A 16,508-nucleotide genomic window follows, 5' to 3' on the forward strand; every position below is an offset into this window, starting at 1 on the left:
GATCAGTAGTGGTTTGGGTTTGCCTTTATATGCCGATGAATGCAAAAAAAATATAGCGAGAATCTCTTTTGCAGGAGTGTTGATTGAGCTTGACATAATGAAAGATCTTTCGTTCACTGTTAAAGTGGAAGATCCAAATGGGAAAACCGAAAACCTTTGAGCAAAAAGTGATATATGAATGGATCCGTGCTTACTGTCCCCAATGACTCCAAGTTGGACATAAATGCCCAACAAAAAACCCAAATGCAGGCCCTATAGCTCAGAAGACAAAGCAGCAACCTCATACAGAATGGCAAAAGAAACAAGTAGAGGAAACCATGATAAAGTCCATAAGGATACAAGACCAGGTGTATCAAACACCTCCAGATGGTACAGGCAGTTCACCAATCCAGGATCAACATATTCAGCCCATTGGACAGGAAAAAGATAACTAGAAGGAGGTTAGAGGGAAGTCGGCAGCTAGAAGTCTACAGAAACCTTTACAAGACACTGGAGTAAATAGTGTGAATGAGTTTATTATCTTCAATAAACAAATCACTGGGTAAGGTGTTAAGGAAGTAGGAACTGCTAATCCCAAATTATTACCCACATGAAGTTAGTTACTTGGAATATTAGAGGCATGAATAAAGTTTACAAGCAAAAGGAGGTTAGAAAGTTGCTTAGCACTAGTAATATAAGTATCCTAGCTTTAGTAGAGCATAAAATAAAAGAGCAGTATATAAGCAATATTGTAAGGAAGATTGCACCTGGATGGCTATGGTTGGCGAACTATGATTATAGTAATAGGGGAAGGATTCTGGTGATATGGAACCCTGCTTATGCTGTTGGCACTCTGGTGTCTATGACAGCACAATCCATTCATATTAAAATCTATATTGTATCTTTGAATCTGAGGTCTAAGTTTACTGATGTATATGGACTTCATACACAAGGAGAAAGAGGAAGCATGTGAATTGAATTGAGAACTATACACAGTCAACAGCAAGGGGCATAGATTGCTATAGTGGACTATAATGCAATAAAATCAGTGACAGATAGACCTACTGGAAATACTCCAACTGAAGCTGAACTAAGAGTCTACAAAGAGTTCTTAGAAGATACAAGAGTGGTTGATTTAAGGACAAGAGGATGAGATTATACCTGGAAAAATGGGCATTACATACAGCGTTATAGATTGGGGATTGGTGAACGCTACCTGGATGATGACAATGGCTCCACAGGAAATCCAAATCCTGGAGCCAGGATGCTCTGATCATCTCCATTATGTCTCTTATTAGCAGAAGAAGTAGATAGGAGAGCAAGGCCTTTCAAATTCTAAACCATGTAGCTGGTCATGAAAACTTTCTCAAGTCTGTTGAGGAAGTGTGGTCTGGAAACTTGGGGAGATGTAAAATGGCAAGTATAAGGAGAAATCTGAAGAATGTAAAGCAGGAAATGAAGCAGCTAAATACAATGGAATTTGGTGGATTTGAGGACAAAATACACAACTGCAGACAGCAGCTAGAACTATTACAACAGGACATGCGAACCCCTGGACAACCTTGGGAGAAAATTGAAGCTGAGAAGCAAGTAAAACAGACACTTCATAAATGGTTAAATGTGGAGGAGAGTATAATCAGACAAAAGTCAAGAATGCAGTGGCTGAAGCTAAAGGATTCAAATACAGCATATTTCTTTGCCAATCTAAAACAAAAGGCAACTCAAAATAGGATGAGTATGCTAAAAACTGCAGCTGGAGTTGTGGTAACTCATCCTACACAACTAGAAGATGAAGTAATTGGCTACTATAAAACTCTCTTGGGATCCTATGATGGATCTGCCCATGATCAATCCAATAGTACTGAAGGATGGACCAGTGTTGAATAGGGAACAACAAATAACACTAATCCAACCAGTGACCAGAATGGAGGTAGTAGAGGCTCTGGAGGGGATAAATGATATGAAAGCACCAGGTTGTGATGGTTTCAATGCAGCTTTTTTTCAAAAAGGCATGGCCCATAATAGGAGGGAACATCATAGATGCAGTTCAAGAATTTTTTTTCTGAGTAAGACCATGTACAAAGCCATCAATTGCACTACAGTTACTTTGATTCCAAAAATCCAGAATCCAGAAAGGATCACACAATATAGACCTATATCATGTTGCACCTTACTATACAAGATCATTTCAAAGGTCTTGACAAGCAGATTACAACAAGTGATGGACAGTATAATAGACAGAAATCAATCTGCTTTGTTCCAGGCGGGTTGATAAATGATAACATTATTCTTAGCCATGAGCTAGCCCCATGGTGTATGTTGAAAGTAGACATGAGGAAAGCTTATGATTCTATTGAATGAGTATATCTTGAGCAGATGCTAGAGTACCTACAATCTCCCTCAATTTTCAGACAATGGATCATACAATGTGTACAAACTGTTTCTCACTCTATTTTGATCAAGGGACAACCAAGTAGGCCTTTTAATGCAAAAAAAAGGGTTGAGACAGGGAAACCCCTTATCACCCTTTCTATTTGTACTATGAATAGTTTCACACGACTCTTGAAGCAATTGAAGAAGAATCCTGATTTCAAGTACCATCCAAAGTGTGTGAAGATGAATGTGGTACAACTAAGTTTTACAGATGATCTGTTGTTATTCAGAAAAGGAGATTCAAATTCAGTGAAGCTACTATATGAACTCTTCACTATATTTTCGAAAACATCATGGCTAGAAGCAAATGAGGAGAAGAGGGTTGTTTATTTTGGAGGAGTGCCACAAGAGATGCAACATGAAATTCTACACCTGTTAGGATTCGTTTTGGGCGATTTACCTAAAAGGTACCTTGGGGTACCACTTAGTGCCAAAAGAACCTCCATTGTCCAATTCCAACCACTGATAATTATGGGGAGAATACAGAGTTGGACTTTTAGATTTTTGTCATATGCAGGAAGAATTCAAGTGATTAAGATTGTTATTTTCAATACAGATCTTCTGGGCTCAGATTTTTGTTCTACTAAAAAAGGTGATCCACTGCATTGAAGCACTGTGTAGAAATTTCCTTTGGTCTGTGGGGGTTGATTCCTCAAAGAAAGCTTTGATTGCTTGGGAAACACTATGCTGGCCTAGAGTTGCTAGGGGACTGAATTTTTTGGATATTGCTACTTGGAATAAAGCAGCTGTCTATAAAGTGCTATGGAACCTAAGCAAGAAGAAAGACAAAATGCAGATACAATGGGTGCATATGTATTATGGGAAGCAGGGGTCAATATGGGAGATCCAAACGAAACAGGCATTATGGATGGTATCGAAAATCTTGAAAGCCCAAAAATACTATGAGGAAGCAGGTTGGTCTGCACAGGAAGCTATGACTTGGGCAAATTTCTCAATCAAGAATATATATTTGAAGTTGAGAGGTAACTTTCAGAAAGTGGAGTGGAGGAAAATAGTGTGTAACAATGTTGCAGCACCTAATTGGACTTTTATTCTATACTTAGCACTCAATGAGCGACTGCAAACGAGAGAAAGGCTAGCTTCCTTGGGAGTGGTTGAGGATACTAGATGTGCACTATGCAGTACAGGAGTTGACAACTGTGAACAATTATTCTTCCAATGTACCTATGCTGCCTCAATTTGGGAGAAGGTTTTGAAATGGATGCATATAGATAGACATGCACTTTGCTGGAGAGAGGAGAATATGGGCTATACAACAATTTAAGGACAGAAAGCTATGGCAGAAATCTTTCAAATGGCTTTGACTGCAAGTGTCTATGCTGTGTGGAAGGAAAGAAATCTTAGAATATTTCAAGAAACAACAAGATCAGCTGATATAATCACCATGAGTATTATCCAGGAAGTTCATATTAGAACAATCTTGAATACTATCCATAGAAACTAAACTAGGAGTTTATTTGTTTGGCTGAAGCATAGTAAGGCTGGGGTTGTCCAGTGCTTGCTCATCAACTTTGTACTCACATGGCTCTTTGGTAATAATAATTTTGTTATTTACCAAAAAAAACAATGTGTATAACACCACTCTCACCCACCATATCACTATCATATAAGCATCACATCATTGTCATGTAAGTACCACGTCAATAATTTTATTTATTTCTTTTTATTTATTCTTTAATACTAAATAATTTATCCTAATTAATTAATTAAAAATATATATTTTTTAAAATCAAAATATAAAATATGGCCATTTTTATTTTTGCTCCATACCCCAACACCAACCCCACTCACGCCCATGCCCCCACCCACCCCTCACTTCTATCTTCTTCCCTCTTCACAATTTTTGTCCTTCCATTTTTTTTTTCCTCTTCGGGTTTTTCGGCAAGCCATTTTCTTTTCCTTTTATCCCCTTTTTATCCTTATCCTCTTCCTTTCTTTCGTTTTCCTCAAAGTGAGATCTGCTACTAATTTTTTGATTAACAAATGGTCGAAACTTTTACCGGATATTTCTTCCGGTGAATCTTTATATATTTTTTTAATTTTATTTTTATTTTTTATATTTTTAATCTATAATTTTAAAAGTAAATAAGAATGGAGACTTTCTTCCTTTAAAAGTAAATCACCATTAATGTATCTTAATTTTTTACCAAGATATTTATAAATGGCGAATCTGAGAAATTGAAATCATTCTTTATCAACTTCACTCATGCCTCATTCTTCAAAGCTGAAATTTCAAAGAAAACATGTAATTGGTATTTCAATTATGTGTATGTCGAATGGGGATGGTAGAGTTGAAGATAAAAATGGAGGAAAAAATGATGCTTCAATGGAGAAAAGCTATACTGGGGAAGAATAAAGAGACAAAATAGACTAAAAAAATTTGTAGCCAATAAGAAAATTTACATATTTTAATAAAAGTTATTAATATATCAAGAAAATAATATTTCAAATATTAATTATATATTGACCTATAAAAAATGTCATATGTATGATTTTATAAGTTTTTTAAAAAAAAATATCTTCACTCGCTTTAATGAGAGTGCACTCTCTCTCTGCCACGTCACCCTTTAGAATGATATTTAAATAACTTTTTATTTATTTATTTAAATCACTTGAAAGTTGTTAAGGGGGTATTTAAATGCCCGTATAATTAAAGTATTAAAGTAAATTTTGCTGTCAAGTTCGGGGATTTTTTCATGTATTTCCTCATTTTGATTTCAATTAAGAACATGTTATTGCAGGGCCTTCTTCTTCAGATGTTGCTTTTTCTTCATCCTTTGACATTGAAGCTGAGAACATATATAAACATCGAAACGACGCAAGTATAATGTAAAAATTACGTGAAGCTTTACTTGCCATAACAGATACATCACTAAAGTCAGATGCACATCCCAAGCAAGATGTGGATTCTAATATTTAAGATGTGGATTCATTTTTTTGTTATGTATTTGAGTCTTGTTATTTGTATCTCGCCTTTTATCATGTATCTTAATCTTGTCATATGTATTTATTATATTATTACAATGTATTTAACTATTTTTGTATGTATCTCATCTACATGTATCTGAGTTTGAAGTTAATGAATGCATGAGAATAGTTGAGAAATTAGAGCTCAAATTCAATTACAAAATTTTGAATTACTAGAAAGAAGAATCATTACTAAACTGTTTCTCACAAAAGAAAAGAAAGGATTTTGAGATTTTAAAAACTTTTTTAGGAAATTGTTGTGCTACATATTCTTAAAAGTTGTTAAAGGGGTGATTTACTCCACTAAATGGACAATTCTATTACGCTACATAAATAGACATCATTTGTAATTTATTTAGTTATTGACGTATTTCGAATACGTGTATCTGAAAGAGGAAGATATACATAATCAAGCCTTTAAATATAATAAAAAACATAATAATGCAAATTAGCGTGAATCTAAGTAATCACCTCCTAAAGTTATACAATTTATGTTATTTACCCAATTAGTACTACACACCCCCGTCCAGCCAACCCACACCCAAAATTTTTTAGAGAATCACTACATAATTGATTACCTATCAAAATTTAATTCATTCGGCATAAGTTTTTATACAGAACTTTGTCTCATTTGATATAGGTTTTGTAGGAATTAAACTATGTGGCATAAGTTATGTATTTTTTCTGTCCTTATTTATGTGACACACTTTTTTTAGCCTGCTTTTCATAATTGAAAATAATTTAATTTTAAAATTTCTCGTTTATCCAATAAAATTATTTATAGTCACACAAATAGTCAAAGAGTGTTTTAGATCACAAATTTCAAAAGTATTTTTTAAAAAAAAAAAAATTATGTCAAAATTAAATGGTGTCACATAAATTAGAACTAAGAAAATAGTATTTTTAGTAATTTGTTCTGATGTTTACACACAGGAGTTATGTCTTCTGCGCCAATTAGAGAAAAAAATTACTCCCTCCGTATTTATTTACTTATCAAATATTTTTTAATTTGAATTTCCTTTTTACTTGTCAATTTTGACAAATCAAGAAAGAATAATTTTTTTCTTTCTATTATACCCTCAATTTATGAACATTGAGTTAATGTCTTTGAAAAATATAGTGAGTAAATATGTTTAAAAACTCCATCAATTAATAGAGATAAAATGATAAACTCACTATACCAATTATTATTTTCTTAATAGGTATACCAAGTTAAAATTTGACAATAGCTAATGTGGGTTGATAGGGTATGTGTGTGAATCTGGGCGTTGATTTTTTATTTTTTTTCATTTTTTAGAAACACATTATGCCTTTACGGCATACGAGATAATTTGTGGGATAATCGACACACGATATAACTTGTTATGTCTTTTAGTTTTTTACTGTATTATTTTTGAGATATTATAATATGAAAATATAAATTTATGTCGCGAAAAAGTTATTTATTATTTTAATGTTAAGAACATAACATTTATGCTTTTTACAAACATAACTTATCGAATATTATGATATCAAAATATAAAATTCATGCTCTGTGAAAAAATATGTGAAAGGTCCAACAGTGTTACCTGATAATGAGCCTTCTAAAATCCAACATATCCATAAAGATGAATGTTGTAAAAATGCATATGTTAAAGATAGATTTCCTTATCAAAAGCAAATAAAATGTTAAAATAGATATGCTATTATACAAGATTTAGAGATGATCATGTTTGATGGAATGTAAAGCAATTCGTCTTAATCTTCTTGGAGGATTTGTATGTCTGTGGAAAATGTAGAGAAATATATAGAACTAACTGGCGAAACTTAATTATTAAATATTGTAATGATACATATCTAAATAGATTGAATTGAATAATATCGTAAGAATTTATATAACTGAACCCAACTAATTAGAATTAAGCTTAATATAGTGTGTTTTTGTTGATTTTTAGGATTCATGGTGTCTTGTATCACTCGGCTCGTTTATAAGCACCTTAACTATTAGTAGGTATTTATTACTTCTCACAAATATAGATACTGGATAACTCTCCCTGTCCATCAAGTTTTAGACAGATGAAAAAAAGTCACCCAATTTCTTTTGCTATTGAACTTCCCAATACACTTTATCTTTCTAGATATTGCTAGAGAATTCATTATGTTAGAGTTTATTAACAAAAATAATGCATTTATTAGCTTTTTGTATTAGCAATACTTTATTTGGTATATTTTTTTATGTTATGTATAATTAATATTTGCATTAGTATACATTCTGTTGTGTATTAAGGTGTGTATTACTAATATCATGATTTTTTACATTTTTTTCACCATAATTGTGGAAGATATCTTTGTAAATAAATATTTGGATACAATTCATGTTGTTTTTAATACACCAAATCAAAACAATGCATAAAAAATAATTTATATATAATTAATGCAAACATTACTAATACACTCTATTTAACATTATTTTTATACGACCTACCAAACGACTTCAATCGTCATTCTTGATTTAAAAGTCTTCTACATAGACCTAAGAGGCTTAGTAGTTTTCTTTTGCTAATTGTTTGAATCCACTAATTTTCAGTTTGAAAACTTGGCCAGAGAATTTCCCAAAGTGAAACAAGAGCCAACAAATATCCTGAGAATTATTGGAACTTTTAATTAGATGATGAATCCTTGTTACATTGTTTTGTGAGTAGAAAATAAAACTTAAGAGACCTGAGTGTGATTTTTATTTTTAATTTTAATTCTCGCATTGAAGTATGATTTATTTAAATTTGCATCATATATTAAATTTATTTAAGAGGAAAATACTTCCCAATAAAAAAAAATTATACTTAAAACTCAAACGAGAAATTTGTGACTCAGTAATATAATTAAAAAATTTATACTTAAAACTCGAACAAGAAATTTGTGACTCAGTAATATAATTAAACACTCTTATGAGAATGCTCATATCTATTCATGGATAGTTGTGCACACACATCAAAGCATAGTATGAGCTTATCGGTTTCCTTATATTAGTTTCTTTTAATTTTTCTTAACGGTTTAATTGATAATAATTTGATATAATTTTGTTAAAATTTACCTTTTTATCCTCATAATTTAAGATTTTTTTATCACCTTCTTTACATGTACACTAAATTTAAAGATATTTTTATGGTTCCGAAGAAAAGATTTCCTTTAATATTATATTGAATAGTTTGAAAAATATATGTTATTAATCCAGATCAATTATATCGATAATCGAACAGTTAACTATCACTAATTAATAATTAATATTTTAATAATTTAATTATCAATTTAGCGTATTTTATAAATTAATAATCGCTAAATCTAATCGATAACATTTAAAATACTATAAAAATTAATTTAAAAAATTAACTATAAACTTCATTGCTAATCTATTATTAAATTGTTCATAACTAATAAAAATATTTAATCTAACTACTATAAATTTATCCAACATTAATTTTTATTTTTCTAATAGTTATAAAATTTAAACTGAATCAATCGACAAACATCCATTTTATATAATAATTAATTTGGTGTGATTGCACATTAATTTTCCCCCTCATTTTATCTATATTTATTACTTTTATAATTATTTTATTTTATTCTTTATCCTACATATCTTTTTATAATAGTTTTACCTCATAATTTCTTTTTTCTTATAGATTTATCTTTTAAATTATCAATACATAATATTTTATATAATATAATTTATTGAAATATTATATTTATTAAAATAACATAATATAATACTACATAGTGTAGTGAGGAAAGAGTAGATTTTGACTTTGGAAGCAAATCGTGACAAACCAATAGTCGCTTGCAAGTGCACAGCCTACGATGAGCTCTTAATTATCTGTCTTGAAATTCATAAAATAATTTATACTCTCTATTTTATATTAATTGAATTTCTAAAAAAAAATAATTTATTGTTCAAATAGTTAAATTGTTTAAAATTCAAGAGAAATGTTTAATTTTTTTTCCATGTTTACCCTTTCCATTAATGAAGTTTTGTAATTTTCTAGGAGTAAGCTACACTGCTTATAAAGTTATACTCCAATAAATCACTATTTATATTTATGATTTCACAGTTAATCATCTTTATGAGGCTGATTAAATAAAAGAATAATAGAGAAAAATATGATTCAAATTTTGTCCTTGAATGTTTTTCTTAATATGTGTGCATTATCTTAGAAATTCAACTAATATGGAATAAAGGGACTACTATCACCATAAATTAATTTATTATTTTACTATTCTATGATACAATTTTACTATATTTTTATATTTAAAAAATTTAATTTCAAAATTTTTATTTTAGAATAATCAAGTCAAGTACTTCCTCCGTCCAATATCAATTGATTATCTTTCTAAATATCGTTGTACTATATTAGTTGTCCACCTTACTAAATCAAAAAAATATTAATTAAATTTTTTATATATTACCATTGCAATTAATTATTTTTGAAAATGTTCATATTTATTTGTAAAATTTTCAATTTTTTTTAAAGGTGAATAAGTAGAAGTATCTTCTTATTTATATTTCTTAATATGTGTAAAAAGGAAAATGATCAACTAATATGGGACGGAGGGAGTAGTATTTATAATATATTTTTAAACTATTATTTTTATTAAACTTCATATTCAGTTAAATATCATCGTATAAAAGATTAATAAAAAACAAATTATCTATTTTATTTTTCTAGTTATAGATTCTGTTTATTTACCCTGATTATTAGTTTTAGCTATTTTATAATAGATATAATTATTTTAAAAGTATTCTATACTATTTTATTTGATTCAATTTATGTGATATATTCTTTTTTAATCTGTTTCGAAAGAATGATATTCTTTCTAGTCCATATTATATAAATAAATTATTGGGGGTATTATAAATCTTTTAAGAAAAATTTTAAGGACATTAATTAAATGTTACTTTTTACTATTATTTTTATTAATTTCAAATTATTATTCTAGAAAATGTAAAGCAACTAAAATCTCATCAAAAGAAGGATAAATATGAAAATTAGTCTCAACAATATAATTCTCTTGAATATATTAAAAAAATTATTTATTTTAAACTATAAAAAAAAATCAACAATTCTCTTAATATGAACTAAAGGAGTACCTTTTTATAAAAATTAAAATGAGATAATTTATAACCTTTATATTTCTGTCAAAATGTATCATATAAGCTACAATATTAGAAGTTGGCAATCCCTTAAGGTAACCCCCCCCCCCCCCCCCAACCCAATTTCATTCAATGTGAAATTCATAAGAGCCACATTATCCAATAAGCACACAATATGATGGCAAAAAGTTTTGAGTTGACATAACATTTGTATCTTCTCTTTTCAAAAGCTTTACACTAATGGCCGGCAATGATTAAGATATTTAACCGATCAACGTGAATTGTAATGAGATTATTAATATTCTTTCATATTTTATTATATATTTTTGATGTAAGTCCCAAGAAAATACTATAATTTTGTTGATAGTCCAAAAAAATACTATAATTTTGTTGATAGTATTGTTCCTAGAAGTATTATTTTATTATGTATGAATTTAAATTTAATTAGAATATCAAACCTTTTTTTTTTTTGAAAAAGACATTTAACCAATTCGTCACTTGACTATCTAATTTAGGAAATAAGCGAACTTGACTACTTTTTTCATGAAAACTACTTTTCCGTATAAAGAAACTAATATTATAATTAGGTTTATCTCACATTCTATAATTTATACCACTATCAATTTGAAATCTTAGCATGATCTTTTAATATCTTAGTTTAAATTAAAAGAAAAAAATATTTTTTTTATTTTTCATTCAGAGTCTGATATTCGTATTAGAATTTAACTAATTCAGAATCATGTCGAATTGGGCTCATTCAAGAATAATGCTTCATATCAATGATTTTTTGATACGTAAAACTCAAAATTAAGATATTTAATTAAGGAAGAAATAACCACATTTACTATACCACATTCTTTTGGTAGCTGAGAAAAGAATACAAATTAGGAAAAGATGGTAATGGTACCAAAAATATTTATATTCCTTTTATTTAATTTTATATGACCCCCTTTTTCCTTTTCATGTATGTTAGAAAATGAATGATATTTTTTTTAATTTAAAAACTCTTTAATTTTAATTTTTTCAAAACATTAACATGTTCATATAGTAATTTCATTTAAAATAAAAAATAAAAATATGTCGGTTTTCCATATAGTCCAATGCCAACTTCATTTGCCATTTTATAAGATTTTGATATCTCCGCCAAAATCATCAATCGTTGACTAAAAACAAAATAGGAAAATAACAGCTAGCAGTCAACACAATGTTCACACCTTTCAATAATAATTCATCTCATTTTCATTCTTCATATTATCATATATATATATATATATATATATATATAACATTTCCGTTCATTTTTAATTGTCACAAATTCTTTGAAAATCAAATAATATAAGTTTTAATTAATATTTTAAAATATATATTTTTATTAAATTAATATAAAAACTTATTTTATTAAATCATTTGATTTAATTTTGAAAATTAAACAAATTGAATCTAGAGCGTAAAGTAACAACTAAAATGGGAAGATATTTTAGAGCTCCAACTTCCTCCTTATGTTCTCAATTTCAATAAATGCTCTATACATGACCATTAATATTGATAAAATATCCTCCATAAATAGAAAAAATATAATTGCAGTTTCATTCCCATTATCCTGTAATGTTGATATAAATTTTTTTCCTAGTCAATTTGTGCTAGTAATTCTGTCTAACCTTAGATAGACGGGAAGAAATCTGACATTTTGTGGGTATTCAATTATTTTATTGAGTATTTTTTACCTCCCGTCAGCTCAAATTTCGAGTACTTCTACCATAAAAGTATAAACGAGAAAAAATTACTTAGTATTTTTTTTTTGGTCTCCATTGGAAGTTGTTGATAACAAGATACCTTAATTGTGCAATCTGTGTGGTGAATTCTGTTTTGGCAAATTTGTTCTAAAGATAAACAGCCATGACTATTACTGATTCAAGCATAATTCCAAGTCCAACCAGACTAAAGGTATTTTTTTGACTCTCAATCTTTGTTACACTTTAATGAGGTTTGGTAGAATTCAATAGTTTTGGGTTAGACTCTACATTTGTGTTTAAATAATCATTTATTAGTATAAATAATTTATCAAAAACTAAATATACTCTGATCTTTTAGAATTCAGAACTCATAAACTCAAAATCGCTTGTTAATTGATTGAGATGTGTATGCTAATTTTCAGGGAAAATATAGTGGAATGGTGGTATGTTGGATTCTTGGACTTGGGTCACTTGTTTCTTGGAATAGTATGCTAACAATTGGAGATTATTATTATCAACTCTTTCCGGTGAGTGTCACTTTAATTTAATTATTATCCTCTTTTTTTTCCCCCAAAGAATATAGAAAAATCATGACTTATTAATGTTTGACAAAAATCTCTGTTGAATCTGTCAATTGACTTTTACTTGGAATGTTAGATTATGTTGCTCGGACTCTATAAGATTATTGTGAGGTGCATGTTGGATCTTTCATACGACCAGGTTGAAAGGCATAAGATCTGCCTCTTGGCTTATGTATAGATATTGATTCATTCACGTATTTTGGAGGATCAAAGAGGTTTCAGTAGCATTTTGGAGAGTCCGAGCAACATATAATGTTAGGTCCCTTTTGTGTGATTATGCTCAAAAACATACTTAAACTATCATTTTTTCGAAAGTTTCACACCCAAACTATCAAATATTTCCTTTTTCTATTTGAAGTATTACCATTTATGAATTAAAACACATTTCAACATTCAATTTTTCCTTTTTCCTACCTGAATAATGGTGATAGTTGTAGGAAAAGAGAATATTTGATTGTTGGGGTGTGTTTTAATACATAGATGTCTATAGTTTCAGTTGGAAAAAGGAATAACTGATTGTTGGAGTATGAAACTACGCGAAAAAATGATAGTCAACTATGTTTTTGTTCATTAACTCAATGATTTTTGATGTTTTCTTGACATAAAAAATAGGTTTGTGCTGAACATGGAAATGGACTTGTGTCAAACAAGAGTTGAAAATGGTGATGAGCAATTTGTGAAGAAAATGAGAAACAATTTTTATGTAAACCCCTCTTTGGTGAGAGTTGCAAAGAGTGAAAATCTTGTAGAAGAGTTGAATTCATTGTAAGTTGTAACTGGTTAGTATTTCTGCTTATAACTGGTTTTATTTTGTCATGTACAATGAAGAAATACCATCCTTCAAGGGTGCTTACCCTCGTTTATCAGCCTTTTGCATTCGCGACAATGGCAATTCTTGTATATAATGAGGCAATAATTAATACAAGAAAGCGCAACCTAGCTGGATTTACTCTTTTCTTCTTAAGCACATTCGCGCTCCTAGTGGTATGTTCTGATAAATTATGCTGTCATTTCTTTAGCTTTTCTCATTGTTTTTGTTTATCCCGATTTCACTCTTTGTTCACATCTTGCTAGTTGGATTTGGCCACATCAGGAGCCGGTGGTCTTGGAAATTACATTGGTGTATGTGTTATTGTTGCTGCTTTTGGAGTTGCTGATGCTTTTGTTGAAGGTGGGATGGTAGGAGATTTATCCTTCATGTGCCCTGAATTCATCCAAGTAAGATTGTCTCTTCAAATAAGTTACAATTGTAATTCTTGAAACCACAACTATTCTGGTCCTCTGATTTCTGTTACTAACTACTATCTCTTGTACTTCGATTATCGCATTATTTTGTTTTAGTTATTGTTCCTTTTTTTTTTCCCTTTGTCATGCTTTCCTTAAACTTTGATGTGTTTTTCCTTGAACCAAGGATCTATCGGAAACAACCTCTTTACCTCCTAAGGTAGGGGAGGGGTAAGGTCTGCGTACGCTCTACCCACTCCAGACCTCACTTGTGGGATTACACAGGATATGTTGTTGTTTGAATCACAATTGCAAAATGTTTTATCGCGGCTGTTATGATTTTTCAGTCATACTTAGCTGGTCTGGCTGCGTCTGGGGCTCTCACCTCAGCTTTAAGGCTAGTGACTAAAGCAGCTTTTGAAAGGGCTAGTAACGGTCCTCGCAAAGGAGTTGGTATGTGATTTATGATGCCATTGTTAGTTATCAAAACGAGAGGAAATAAAAAAGAGAGTGCTTCAAATGTAGTAGTTTTTATTTGATATAATTCGTCATTTCCTTAGTCAGAATCTTGTGTTTGTTGATTTTGCAGTGCTGTTCCTGGCTATCTCCACGTTCTTTGAATTTCTGTGCATTCTTCTATACGCTTTCATCTTTCCTAAGCTACCAATCGTTAAGTACTACCGCACAAAGGCAGCAGCAGAGGGATCAAAAACTGTTGCAGCTGACCTAGCTGCAGCAGGAATCCAGACTGAAGCAACCGAGAGAGTATGTAACTTATCGTTAACTAATGAATTTGTTACTGATTTCTTCACCTTAACGTTTGATATACTCCTGTCGACTAAATAGGCTGATAATACCACTAAACAATTGGAGCGCCTGAGCAACAAACAGCTGTTCTTTCAGAACATCGATTATTTATTGGATATGTTCTTGATTTACGTCCTGACTTTGTCAATTTTCCCTGGATTCTTGTACGAGAATACTGGTTCCCACAAATTAGGCTCATGGTAAGCTTGCTTCCTCCTCTCCGCTCGTGTGTTTTATCATGTCCTGCATTCAATTCTTGCTGTAAAATTTGCAGCATCTCTTTCACTTTCTCTCTTGAACTGTTTCTTTTAATAAAAAATAGGCTTTTCAGCAAATGGATAGAAAGACGCGTAGAAACATCAACAACAAACCCAGTGTAATCCCACAAGTAGAGTCTGGGGAGGGTAGAGTATACATAGACTTACCTCCTTTGGGGAGATAGAGGTTATTTTTGGTAGACCCTCGGCTCAAGCAAAAGCAATCAGAAGTAGTATTATTAGTACATTATTAGTACATTGGAACATCATAGAGTATATATAGTTGATTTGCTACATGAACTATGCTTGTAAATAAACGTCTGATTGTTTCAGGTATGCTTTAGTCCTGATAGCAGTTTACAACATGTTCGATTTGATAGCAAGATACATTCCACTGATCAAGAAAATCAAGTTGAAATCACGAAAAGGACTAATGATCGCAACACTAGCTCGTTTCTTGTTCATTCCTTGTTTCTACTTCACTGCAAAATACGGTGATCAAGGCTGGATGATAATGCTCGTGTCTTTCCTCGGACTCACCAATGGTTACCTCACTGTTTGTGTCCTCACAGTTGCTCCTCAGGGATACAAGGTTGGTGAAATACTTCCATATATCAGTACAAAATTCGAAAAACTGGAAACATTTTCATTTTTTGGAACTTATTGGATTCTGTTTCAACAGGGGCCTGAGCAAAATGCATTAGGCAACTTGCTAGTGTTATGCCTACTGGCTGGACTATTCTCTGGTGTTGCACTGGATTGGTTGTGGATTATTGGTAATGGCAAATTCTAACAAGACATTGATATGTACATAGGTATCGTTAACGTCGTCATACAAAATATTAGAATCTCTTTTTTCGACTCCCTGGCACAATAGATGTGAGTTCAATTTTCACGGTTTCATTTTGAGCTTCTCCTTCTGTAATTTCCTATGTAATAGAATATCAGGTCATCTAAACCAGAATGATATGTAATTTAGCAAGGAATGAACGCTTATATCGATTTTTTTAATAAAAAATTGGGGTAGGGAAAAGAGGAAATGAGGGAGGGGATAAATTCTCATTAATAAGATAAAAATTCATGTAGCTAACCAACTAAGCTAGTAAAATTCCCCAACGCTAATATTGATATGTATGCATGAAATGGTTGTTTTGACGTCATGTCTCATTGGTTAATGATGTCTATTTCGAAAAATATATTCTCAAAAATAAGTCATTTTTTTATGATTGGTTGGTAAGACAGTATATTTTTAAAATAAATTTAAAATGCTATTACCTACTGGAGATGTGTGGAAAATGGCATGAACATTAAGAAATTTATTATATTCTGAGTAACTTTTTTCTTCAAGCAATTTATATTATATGTAACCAAAAAGTTTATT

At 30.5% G+C, this 16,508-nt stretch overlaps 2 protein-coding genes across 3 annotated transcripts; both read left to right on the plus strand.

The window, feature by feature from the left end:
• The first annotated feature begins 2,520 nt into the window (after window positions 1-2,520).
• On the plus strand, window positions 2,521-3,786 carry LOC129875834 (uncharacterized). Its single transcript, XM_055951060.1, has 2 exons — window positions 2,521-2,819; window positions 2,950-3,786. The coding sequence occupies exons 1-2, from the start codon at window positions 2,521-2,523 to the stop codon at window positions 3,695-3,697; spliced, it is 1,047 nt and encodes a 348-aa protein (XP_055807035.1). The 3' UTR covers window positions 3,698-3,786.
• Window positions 3,787-12,128: 8,342 nt separating this feature from the next.
• On the plus strand, window positions 12,129-16,197 carry LOC129877762 (equilibrative nucleotide transporter 3-like). Of its 2 annotated transcripts, none has more exons than XM_055953289.1 (9): window positions 12,129-12,469; window positions 12,681-12,785; window positions 13,668-13,823; window positions 13,914-14,057; window positions 14,411-14,516; window positions 14,653-14,828; window positions 14,910-15,070; window positions 15,461-15,719; window positions 15,810-16,196. In XM_055953289.1, exons 1-9 carry the CDS (start codon window positions 12,422-12,424, stop codon window positions 15,918-15,920), a joined length of 1,266 nt encoding a protein of 421 aa, XP_055809264.1. In that variant the 5' UTR covers window positions 12,129-12,421; the 3' UTR covers window positions 15,921-16,196. The 2 variants fall into 2 exon arrangements, with proteins under 2 accessions (XP_055809264.1, XP_055809265.1); XM_055953290.1 differs by lacking the exon at window positions 12,129-12,469 and adding an exon at window positions 13,452-13,557 and having other exon boundaries at window positions 12,697-12,785; window positions 15,810-16,197.
• Window positions 16,198-16,508: the final 311 nt, after the last annotated feature.

This window comes from Solanum dulcamara, chromosome 12 (assembly GCF_947179165.1).
Source record: "Solanum dulcamara chromosome 12, daSolDulc1.2, whole genome shotgun sequence".
Lineage (NCBI taxonomy): Eukaryota > Viridiplantae > Streptophyta > Magnoliopsida > Solanales > Solanaceae > Solanum > Solanum dulcamara.

What these genes read in the sequence shown, in the direction of transcription:
- LOC129875834 (XM_055951060.1), top strand. Translation starts at nt 2,521, where the DNA reads ATGAATAGTTTCACACGACTCTTGAAGCAATTGAAGAAGAATCCTGAT. An exon ending in TTGGGCGATTTACCTAAAAG is followed by an intron (nt 2,820 to 2,949) that starts GTACCTTGGGGT and finishes CAAGTGATTAAG; the next exon opens with ATTGTTATTTTCAATACAGA.
- LOC129877762 (XM_055953289.1), top strand. Translation starts at nt 12,422, where the DNA reads ATGACTATTACTGATTCAAGCATAATTCCAAGTCCAACCAGACTAAAG. An exon ending in CGGTCCTCGCAAAGGAGTTG is followed by an intron (nt 14,517 to 14,652) that starts GTATGTGATTTA and finishes TTGATTTTGCAG; the next exon opens with TGCTGTTCCTGGCTATCTCC. An exon ending in TCCCACAAATTAGGCTCATG is followed by an intron (nt 15,071 to 15,460) that starts GTAAGCTTGCTT and finishes TGATTGTTTCAG; the next exon opens with GTATGCTTTAGTCCTGATAG.